Below are 11502 nucleotides of genomic sequence, written 5' to 3' on the forward strand. Positions count from 1 at the left end.
AGTATAAGGAGTTCAAAGTGATCTCTGGCTACCTAGAGTTTGAGGCCAGCCTGGGCTATGTGAGACCTGTCTCAGAAACACTTAAAATTACTGGAGTCTTTTCAGCTTTAGTTTTGTTTGTTTCTTGAGACAGAGGTTTTTTGTGTTACAAGTCTGACTGTCCTAGAACTCACTTTGTAGATCAGGCTGGTCTCAAATTCACAGAGATCCGCCTGCCTCTGCCTCCCAAGTGCTGGGATTAAAGGTGTGCACCACCACTGCCCAGCTTCTTTTCAGCTTTTGAATAAGACATTACATAAACCTCATTCTGATGCTTACAGTGGCTCCCGAGAACTACACCTTTCTAGACTGTGGTGGAGCCTGGGGAGGGATTATAGGGTACGCGGCTTTCCTTCCTATAACTTTGGGTGGGAATTAAAAGTTCAGAAACAAGAGACAAGAATTGTCAAGAGCAATGAAGAGAGCAGTGTGAGTTTATTACAAACCTTGTGATCACAGCTCAGCATTTATTCCTTATTCCTTTCAGGCTTTGAACCAGAAACGTATTGGGATCGAATGCACCTTTTCCAGGAAGCCATTGCTCACAGGTTTGTCCGTTAGCAAGAAGGAACAGTGACCAAATCAGTATTTTTTCCAATAGTGGTTACCAAAATGAAACCCAGTTCATTCTGTTCCTGATCCTGAAGGATCTGTCCTTCTAGTGACAGACTCACTGCTCGCCTCTACTCCGCCTCGGAGATGAAGCTGCACTGCCAGCCCTGTGGCTGTTGCCTTCCAGACCTCATTGCTCTGTTAGGCTGTGAAGGGAGAGCTCTGTAAGTAACCTATGAGAGCCCGGTTATGCTGAGAAGGAGATGGTAAAGCAGAACATTGTAAATTTTGTCAGTAAACCTTCCCCACATGTTAGAAAGACAATGGATGTTTAAAAGTGATGGATGAGAGTCATTCTTTCCTAGCATTGGCTCTGTGCCCCAGGAGAAGCCTTTCCTGGCTGCTCTGATTAGCTGTCTCCTCCACCAGTGCAACAAACCACATTGTTTCCAACATCTCTCAGCTGACGTCCACTTGCTACTTCATGTTTGTTCCTCATGGTGAAACAAAGCCCCTGTTGTTTCAGTGACCCTTTGCTTGACCCTGCGCCCACCATTTATTCACAAGGCCTCGGGTCTCTAACCGCTCCCGTTTTAGACCCTGCCCTAAGATCTGGACCTTACCTATATGTTCGGTTACAGGGTATGGAATGGATGCAGTGGTAACTAAAGGGGTATAGAGCTGAGCAGAGGGAAGGCCTTCCTGCAGGAAGTAGACAGATCTGGTTCACCCCCACTCACTGCCAAAGAACAGTGGACATCTTAGAGCTTATAGTCTTGCTTTTCTCACCCCCTGGGTGTTTCTGGGCTCAGCTGATAAATCTGCAAGAGACAGTAGTTTGGATGTCCCAACTACTCACAGCTGGTAAGCAGTTCCTTGGCCAGTCACTATACTTCTTGACTAGGTGTCTCCTGGATGTGACCTTTAGTTGCCAAATCAGCATTTTTCTTCTCAGCATCTTGTTCTCCTACTCCTCCTCAACTCAGGTCCTGGACATATTTTCTCTAAACTGCTGCCCTTTGTCCTTCAGCATCTTTTCTAACATCCGAATTTTCCCATGTCTTCAAAGCTGCCCCGTGTGTGATGCAGCAGACTGCTGTGTGAGACCCTTTGCCTAAACCCCGCCTCCTCTGCCCCTGTCAGCAACTATCCACCAGAGACTTTCAGCTCCCTCTATTTTGAATTCCCCCCTCTTTGTTTTCCTCATAAGGCTTTACTGTGTGGCCCAGGCTTGCCTTGAGCTCCCAATCTTCTGTTTGTTGAGATTGGTTGCTACACCAGCACTACAGGCACCACAGGAAATTCCTCCTTCCTTTTATTTTTAAAAACTGTAGACTAAGCTTTAATCTCAGTACTCGGGAGGCAGAGGCAGGTGAATCTCTGTGAGTTCGAGGTCAGCCTGGTCTACAAGAGCTAGTTCCAGGACAGGCTCCAAAACCACAGAGAAACCATGTCTCAAAAATAAAACAACAACAATAGCCAAAAAACTATAGACTAGACAAGTTTGTAGACCCTTGGAGGGCAGAAATTTAATTTTTCCATCCTTATTCCCATTCATAGAGTCAGAAAAATGCCTTTTCCAGAGTATTTGTTCTACACATAGCTTCTGTGCAGTGCTGGGACTGAGCCCAAAGCCTTGAGGGTGCTAGGCAAGCAGTCGTCCATCCACTGAGCTGCATCCCTGGTCCTGCTGCCATTGTGTGTGGAGTGGGATCCAGGTAGAGATGTGACTCTGAAATGACACCCTGCCCAAAAGGCCCATCTCAGAAAGGCTGGGAATGCTCTCCTTCCTCCCATAGACCCTCTGCAGTGACACCTAAGGGTTCCTTCTACTCATTCTGCGTAGTTGGGGCGAGACAGTACAACAGCTCTGCCGTGGATACCCCTTGTCTGCACTGCAATCCCAGCCTGCCCCCAGTGGAAAAATCACTTGGATGAATTGTAGGTTTTCTGAGGATTTGGGGGCTTTGGGTTTGTTTGACTTAGTGATGGCTGCCCCTTGTAGAAGACTCAAATTTGGTTTCCAGCACCCACATTGGGCAGCTCACAACTGCCTGTAACTCCAGTTCCAGATAATCCAGCTCCCTCTTCTGGCCTCCAGAGGCACTTGTACTCATGTGCACACGCACAGACAAGCAAGTACACACATACATATGATAAATTTTTTTTTTTTTTTGTTTTTTTCGAGACAGGGTTTCTCTGTAGCTTTGGTGCCCGTCCCGGAACTAGCTCTTGTAGACCAGGCTGGTCTCAAACTCCCAGAGATCCGCCTGCCTCTGCCTCCCGAGTGCTGGGATTAAAGGCGTGCGCCACCACTGCCCGGCTTAAAAATTTTAAATTAAACATTTTATCTTAGGTTGGATATATGGATCAGTTGGTAGAATGCTTATCTAGTGTGCACCAATCACTACATGAACCCAGGTACACTAGTGCATGACTGTGAGCTAAAACTCAAGAGGTAGAGACGGGAAGGTCAGTGGTTGAAGGTTAGCTACACACTCTTGAGGTCAGCCTGGGATACCTAAGACCCTGTCTCGAAAGTAAATAATCGCCGGGCGGTGGTGGCGCACGCCTTTAATCCCAGCACTTGGGAGGCAGAGACAGGCGGATCTCTGTGAGTTCGAGACCAGCCTGGTCTACAAGAGCTAGTTCCAGGACAGGCTCCAAAACCACAGAGAAACCCTGTCTCGAAAAACCAAAAAAAAAAGAAAGAAAGTAAGTAAATAATCTATGAATAGAAAGGGTCTTTACTGATGGTAAGGAAAAATGAGGCAAGAAGCCTCCAGTCCAGATGATCATGCTAAGTAAATCAGTTGGCTTGGTTGGAAAGCACGGAGGGAATCCAGAAGTGTCCTGTAGACAATGTAGGGCGCCAGCATAGAGCCGACAGCTTGGATCCAGCACAGCGCTTCCCCAGTGAGCTCGGTCCAGGAAAGAAGACACATTTTACCTCCTCCGTCACTGCCTTCATTACATAAAGCCCGCAGACACAGAGGGCAGAATCTGCGCACATCTGTTAGCACGTCCTTCACAGCTCTTAGCAGGTGGGGCTAGAATGAATGTACTTTATGGAAATAGAAAAACCAGGAATAGAACAAGCTATAGATAAGAAGTGGGACAGGACAAGTCACAGATGAGAAATGGCTTCTGCTCGTTTCCCATTTCTGGAGCACAGCACAGCCAAGGCCTTTGATTGCTGATCCTCACCTTTAAGGAAAGTTTAATTAAGATTCCTCGTCCCATTTCAGCAAAGGCCATTAAATGCTTAGCATGATGACCGTGGAGACAGATGTGGCTAAGAAAACATAAGACAAGGGGCAGCTGTGGATTGGTGAGCAGCCTGCTGGGACAGATGCCACAGCAGGCAAAGTGAAGGTTTAGAGTGGGGAGGCATATGGGGAAGGAAGGTGCTGGGTGGGACGGAGTCTGGGTAGAGGGCTGCAGTCTGCAGTGACAGGAGAGCCGGGAGCCTCAGGGCTGGAAGGCAGGTGTTGAGAAGTGCTGAGGAAAAAGTAAGCAGCCTGAATGTTCCACACAGGAGGCTTTTCCATATTCCAGCATCTTGGGCTGTCGGAATCTTAGCTACACACTGCCCTGTTTCTCCAGCTAATAAGACCATGTGTGTGTTTCTGTCGTTACTATAGGTTTGGATTTGTACAAGATAAATATTCTGCCTCTGCTTTTAACTTCCCTGCTGAGAATAAGCCACAGTATATCCATGTTACAGGTGAGGAACAGTGGGCAAAAAAATTGGGTGGGTGCATGAACCCTGCCCACACCTGCCGTGGCAGGACCACCCCAACCAACTGCAGGTGTTCACCAGTGGCTTCTACTCAGGCCTGCTGTCTCCCTTCAGGAACAGTATTTCTTCAGCTGCCTTACTCCAAGCGCAAGTTTTCCGGGCAGCAGCGCCGGCGACGGAACTCCACCAGCTCCACCAACCAAAACATGTTCTGCGAGGAGCGGGTTGGCTACAACTGGGCCTATAACACCATGCTGACCAAGACATGGCGCTCTAGTGCCACAGGGGATGAGAAGTTTGCCGATCGGCTGCTGAAGGACTTCACAGACTTCTGCATCAACCGTGACAACCGTCTGGTTATGTTCTGGACAAACTGCCTGGAGAAGATGCATGCCAGTGCCCCGTGAAGCCAAGCTGCTTGACTTAGGAGGTTGTGGGCATTCTAGGACTGGCCTTCCAGTTAGGCCCCGGGCATCAGGCTGCTACTGTCAGTGAGTGTGGCCATTGCTGCTCTCTGGCCTTTGCACAAGTATGAGTGAGGAGAAAACTGGAAGCAGCTGCTGCCACTACCACCACCCAGATCTCGCCATCATGTGCCCATGGCAGGGGAGGCACAGATTGTCCGTGGGAGGGAGTCAGTGTCTGGGAATGGGGTAGGCAGCTTCCATTAGGGTCCTTTTCCTTTACCAGCAGTGGGATATTCAGAACAGAACCTCCTGATTCCTGCCTGGGAGTGTGCGTGTATAACATAATCTGTGACATAGTGTACCATTGGCTCATACCAGGTGTACATATGTGTACATAGAAGGAGCAAATAAAGCCGCCCACACAGCGTCTGTTCCCAGCCTTGTTCCCAGTAGCAGTCCCATCCTGGCTGGACAGCCAGGCCAGTGAGCTCATCTCAGGTGGCAAGAGGGCCCCAGGGCTCGCTGGTCTGGAGTCTGGCTACGGATCAACCTGATAGGTTTCTTTTCAAAAGTCCTGGGGCAGGAGCCGGGATCCTTCTGAACAGGACTGGTGAGCAGTACAATAGGAAGCTCTAGGCTGGCACCGTCAGACATGCCTTGCTAGGTGGTTGCACCAGCAGCCATTGTGGCATCTGACATGTAGAGGGAAGCTAATGACTCTAGCCACAGGGAGGGCAAGGACTGCAGAGCAAGGGGAGGACCTGGTAGGCATAGCTACCGCTTCCTCATTAATCACATACCTTGTTGACTTACCTTCTTACCAGCTTTTGAACCCTTCTCCTGGGCCCTTGCTACAGCTCCAGGTCTACTCCTCCTTGCCTTTCTTACTTACATCCCTAGGAAACCTGACTTGTCTCTGGTTCATTCTGTTGTCCTCCGCTAGAAGCTGGGTGGGTTTTTGTTACTTGTTTTTTAAAGCTACTTGAAGCAGGTGTTTCAGAGGAGGCAGGATCCTAGAGTTCCAGGCCATGTTGGCCTCAAAGCTGGGCTGCGTAGTGGGACTGTCTCTAAAGTCAAATGGGCTGGAAAGATGGTTCGGTTAAGAGCACTTAACTGATCTTACAAAGGACCTGAGTTCTGTGCCCAGCACCCAGTGGCCACTCACAACTATCTGTAATTTGAGTTGCAGGAGATCCCACACCCTCTTCACCTCTTTTGTCATCAGGTCACATGTAGTATACACTGGGCTCCTCAAGGCCCAGGACCTGCCACCCACAGAGCACTACTGTCCTAACGACTGGATCCAGCCTTCACCCTACAGAGTCAAGGACTTGAAATCCCACCAGTCCCCGCCCTGAAAATCACCCTGAAAAGCTCACTTACCCCCAGGAAATGCTATATAAGCCCTGGGTTCTTCTCCTCCCAATAAATCTCTGGTGTGAGGTTTGTTGTGCTGTGTTGCTTTGTGGTGTTCCCTGGCTCCTAACTGCCAGGATACCTTTCTGAGCTATAACACTTAAACACATATGTACATACAAACAAAACACTCATACAATAGAATAAAAATAAATCTTAAAAACAGTCAATTCCAAGCCAGGTAGTGGTGGCACACACCTTTAATTCCAGTACTCAGGAGACAGAGTTAGGTGGATGGATCTCTGTGAATTTAAGGCCAGCCTGATCTACAGAGTGAGTTCCAGGATGGTTGACAAGCACATACCAAGTGTGTGTACATCCCTGGATTCCATCCCCAGCTCTGATATATGAAAATAAACTTGGCATTAGAAAGAATGAGGGGCCAGCAAGACAGCTCAGTAGCTGATGGTGCTTGCCCTTGAACATGACAATTTTTTCTTTTCTTTGGCGGTCCTAGAACTCGCTTTGTAGACCAGGCTGGCCTCGAACTCACAGTGCTCTGCCTGCCTCTGCCTCCCGAGAGCTGGGATTAAAGGTGTGCACCACCTAAGTTCACCGTATGGTTGAGGGAAAGAACTAGCCCCAGAAAGTTCCCTGACCGCCACACACATTGTGGTACTCATGTATCCACATATATACCACACATGCATAGATTTAATTAAAAATTTTAAAATAATTTCTGTGCAAGGATAAAATGCAAATTCACAAAGAGTTCCATATTAAAATATATTGAAATATGTGAGGGCTGCTAGCATGGATAGAAAATAGCAGGAGAGAAGCAGAATACAAACCAAACCAGTTTACAGCTCTCTTCAGTTACCAAGTCACCAGCTTCCTGAGTGCTGTGCACGAGACTCATCATACTCCATGGTGCCTGAGGAGAGGTGAAAGGTCTCCAGGCATGAGGCCCAGCCACACAGCTGAAAGGAATCTAGGCTGGGCTGCTTGGCGGGTAGCATGACCTGATCTGCACTGTGCAGCCCCCTTCACCTTGTATGCAGGAGCAGCAACGTGCCACCTGCTGCTGTGTCCTGGGGTCAGGCTGGGGTGTGTGGTGCAGCCCTGCAGACACACAGGCATCCTGTCACAGGCCATAGCTCCCCACAGAATCTGACGGGGTGGACAGTGACTTTGTGATGCCCCCCGCAGGACCCTGCCTGGTATTTCCCCTGGGCCTGCAACTGCTGGTTTCAGCCTGCATGCACTTCTGCAGCTGCTGGCCTTCAAGCTGTGGCCACACACTTGCCCTAACCCCAGCCAGCAGTGCTCTCCAAGTGTAGCTTTGGCTTGTCAAAGAGCGCATGCCCTGAGCCAGGTCCTACAGCCTTCAGATTTGAGCTCCAGCCACTAATCTGGTGGTAGCCAATCACCTGTTTCCAATGAATCAGCTCACATTTCTTACAAGGAGAAAATCTGAAGCCCTCAGAGCAGGACTTGAGAGGGTCTGTGGGATTCCTTGCAAACCTGGTTTCCTCACAGCCCTGGAATTCTGGGACCTCACCTGGCTGTGAATCTGGAAGGAACCGCGGGACCCATGAGACAGTAGACCTCTCTCTTCTCGGCTGCCTCTGCTGTCTGTAGGATTAACCCTCACCCTTCGGCTCCCCAGGAGCCTGGAGAAGTTGCTACCCCAACCTTGACTCAGCACTGTGCTGTTTGAATTACACCAAATGGCTGACCAAATGTCTCCAATGAGACAAAACAACTTATTTTTAAATCCATGGCATCCTGAGAGAAAAATTTCTTAACACCTTTTAATGTTTGTTCAATCCTTCTGGCTCCTGTTATACACCCTTCCCCACCCCCTGCAATCTAGAATTGGATAATGATGCTGTCTTGAAAAGGCAGCCTCTTTTTTTTTTTTTTTATTCTTTTTTAATTAAAATTTCCACCTGCTCCCCGTTTCCCATTTCCCTCCCCTCCTCCCAAATATTGCCCCCTCCCCCCACTTCCCTCCCCCTATCCCCACTCCTCTTCTCCTCCCCCCACACCATCCCCCCTCCCTCTTGATACTGAAGAGCAGTCCAAATTCTCTGCCCTGCGGGAAGACGAAGGTCTTCTATCTACTTCCAGGAAGGTGAGCGTCTAAACAGGCTAAGCTCCCACAAAGCCGGTTCATGTATTAGGATCGAAACCTAGTGCCATTGTCCTTGGCTTCTCATCTGCCTTCATTGTCCGCCATGCTCAGAGAGTCCGGAATCAACCCATGCTTATTCAGTCCCAGACCAGCTGGCCTTGGTGGGCTCCCAATAAATCAGTTCCACTGTCACAGTGGGTGGGTGCATCCCTCGTGGTCCTGATTTTTTGCTCATGTTCTCCCTCCTTCTGCTCCTCATTTGGACCTTAAGAGCTCAGACCGTTGCTCCAAATTGAGTCTCTGTCTCTACCTCGATCCATCGCCAGATGAAGGTTCTAAGGTGATAGGTAAGACATTCATCAGTATAGGACAGGGTCATTTCAGGTTCCCTCTCCTCAGTTGCCCAAGGTACCAGCTGGGGACATCTCCCTGGACACCTGTGAACCCCTCTAGAGTCAAGTCTCTTGCCAACCCTAAGATGGCTCCCTTAGATAGGATATACACTTCGCTGCTCCCGTATCCTCCCTTCCTATATCCCAACCATCCCAATCCCCCGAGCTCCTCCCATCCTCCCCTTCTCATGTTTCTCATCCCATTTCCCCTTTGCCCCATGCCACCTCACCCGCAAGTTCCCAGTTTTTGCCCTGCAATCTTGTCTACTTCCCCCTCTCCATGCAGATGACTATATGATTTTCTTTGGGTTCACTTTCTTATTTAACTTCTATAGGATCACAAATTATATGCTTAATGTCTTTTATTTATGGCTAGAAACCGATTATGAGTGAGTACATCCCATGTTCCTCTTTTTGGGTCTGGGATACCTCACTCAGGATAGTGTTTTCTATTTCCATCCATTTGCACGCAAAATTCGAGAAGTCATTGTTTTTTACTGCTGAGTAGTACTCTAATATGTATATATTCCACACTTTCTTCATCCATTCCTCCATTGAAGGGCATCTAGGTTGTTTCCAGGTTTTGGCTATTACAAACAATGCTGCTATGAACATAGTTGAACAGATACTTTTATCATTTGATGGGGCATCTCTTGGGTATATTCCCAATAGTGGTATTACTGGATCTTGGGGTAGGTTGATCCCAAATTTCCTGAGAAATCGCCACACTGATTTCCAGAGTGGTTGCACAAGTTTGCATTCCCACCAGCAATGAATGAGTGTGCCTCTTTCTCCACAACCTCGCCAGCAAAGGCTATCATTGGTGTTTTTGATTTTAGCCATTCTGACAGGTGTAAGATGGTATCTCAAAGTTGTTTTAATTTGCATTTCCCTTATCGCTAAGGAGGTTGAGCATGACCTTAAGTGTCTTTTGGCCATTAGAATTTCTTCTGTTGAGAATTCTCTGTTCAGATCAGTGCCCCATTTTTTTATTGGGTTCATTAGCATTTTAAAGTTTAGTTTCTTGAGTTCTTTATATATTTTGGTGATCAGACCTTTGTCTGTTGCAGGGTTGGTGAAGATCTTCTCCCAGTCAGTGGGTTGCCTTTTTGTCTTAGTGACAGTGTCCTTTGCTTTACAGAAGCTACTCAGTTTCAGGAGGTCCCATTTATTCAATGTTGTCCTTAATGTCTGTGCTGCTGGGGATAAACGTAGGAAGTGATCTCCTGTACCCATATGTTGTAGAGTACTTCCAACTTTTTCTTCTATCAGGTTCAGTGTGTTCAGACTAATATTGAGGTCTTTAATCCATTTGGACTTGAGTTTTGTGCATGGTGATAGATATGGATCTATTTTCATTCTTCTACACGTTGACAACCAGTTCTGCCAGCACCATTTGTTGAAGATGCTCTCTTTTTTCCATTGAATACTTTTAGCTCCTTTATCAAAAATTAGGTGTTCATAAGTTTGTGGGTTAAAATCAGGGTCTTCTACTCGGTTCCATTGATCGACTTCTCTGTTTTTATGCCAATACCAAGCTGTTTTCAATACTGAGGCTCTGTAATAGAGTTTGAGGTCAGGGATGGTAATGCCTCCAGACGATCCTTTATTATATAAGATTGTTTTGGCTATCCTGGGTTTTTTGTTTCTCCATATAAAGTTGATTATTGTCCTCTCAAGATCTGTGAAGAATTTTGATGGGATTTTAATGGGGATTGCATTGAATCTATAAATTGCCCTTGGTAGAATTGCCATTTTTACTATGTTGATCCTCCCTATCCAAGAGCAAGGGAGATCCTTCCATTTTCTGGTATCCTCCTCAATTTCTTTCTTCATTGACTTAAAGTTCTTGTCAAATAGATCCTTTACTTCCTTGGTTAGGGTTACCCCAAGATATTTTATGCTATTTGTGGCTATCGTGAATGGTGATGCTTCTCTGATTTCCATCTCTGCTTCCTTATCCTTTGTGTATAGGAGGGCAACTGATTTTTTGGAATTGATCTTGTATCCTGCAACGCTACTAAAGGTGTTTATCAGCTGAAGGAGTTCTTTGCTGGAGTTTTTGGGGTCGCTTATGTACACTATCATATCGTCTGCAAATAATGAAAGTTTAACTTCTTCCTTTCCGATTTGAATCCCTTTGATCCCCTTATGTTGTCTTATTGCTATTGCTAGAATTTCAAGCACTATATTAAAGAGGTATGGAGAGAGTGGACAACCTTGTCGTGTTCCTGATTTTAGTGGAATAGCTTTGAGTTTCTCTCCATTTAATTTGATGTTAGCTGACGGCTTGCTATAAATAGCTTTTATTATAGTCAGGAACGACCCTTGTATTCCTAATCTCTCTAAGACCTTTATCATAAAGGGATGTTGAATTTTGTCAAATGCTTTTTCAGCATCTAATGAAATGATCATATGGTTTTTTACTTTCAGTTTATTTATATGATGGATTACATTGATAGATTTTCGTATGTTGAACCAGCCCTGCATCTCTGGGATGAAGCCTACTTGATCATAATGGATAATTTTTCTAATGTGTTCTTGGATTCGGTTTGCCAGTATTTTATTGAGTATTTTTGCGTCGATGTTCATGAGTGAGATTGGCCTGTAGTTCTCTTTCTTGGTTGAGTCTTTGTGTGGTTTTGGTATCAGAGTAACTTCAGCTTCATAAAAGGAATTTGGCAATGACTTCTCTGTTTCAATATTGTGAAATACATTAAGGAGTATAGGTATTAGGTCTTCTTGGAAGTTCTGGTAGAATTCTGCATTGAAGCCGTCTGGACCTGGGCTTTTTTTGGTGGGGAGGTTTTTTATAACAACTTCTAATTCTTCGCGACTAACAGGTCTATTTAGATTGTTCACCTGGTCCTGGTTTAA

The 11502-nt window shown here is 46.6% G+C and overlaps 1 protein-coding gene across 10 annotated transcripts in view; it reads left to right on the forward strand.

Moving 5' to 3' along the window:
• Positions 1–6164, forward strand: part of Depdc5 (DEP domain containing 5, GATOR1 subcomplex subunit) — a 126056-nt gene extending 119892 nt beyond the window's left edge. For all 10 annotated transcript variants that reach the window (XM_057771395.1, XM_057771394.1, XM_057771402.1 and 7 more), the window contains 3 exons: positions 527–587; positions 4236–4318; positions 4448–6164. In XM_057771395.1, coding sequence (XP_057627378.1) covers positions 527–587; positions 4236–4318; positions 4448–4740 — 437 coding nt within the window. In that variant the 3' untranslated portion in view covers positions 4741–6164. The remainder of the gene's footprint in view (positions 1–526; positions 588–4235; positions 4319–4447) is intronic.
• The last annotated feature ends 5338 nt before the right edge of the window (positions 6165–11502 follow it).

Source organism: Chionomys nivalis, chromosome 6 (assembly GCF_950005125.1).
Source record: "Chionomys nivalis chromosome 6, mChiNiv1.1, whole genome shotgun sequence".
NCBI classification, from domain to species: Eukaryota; Metazoa; Chordata; class Mammalia; order Rodentia; family Cricetidae; genus Chionomys; species Chionomys nivalis.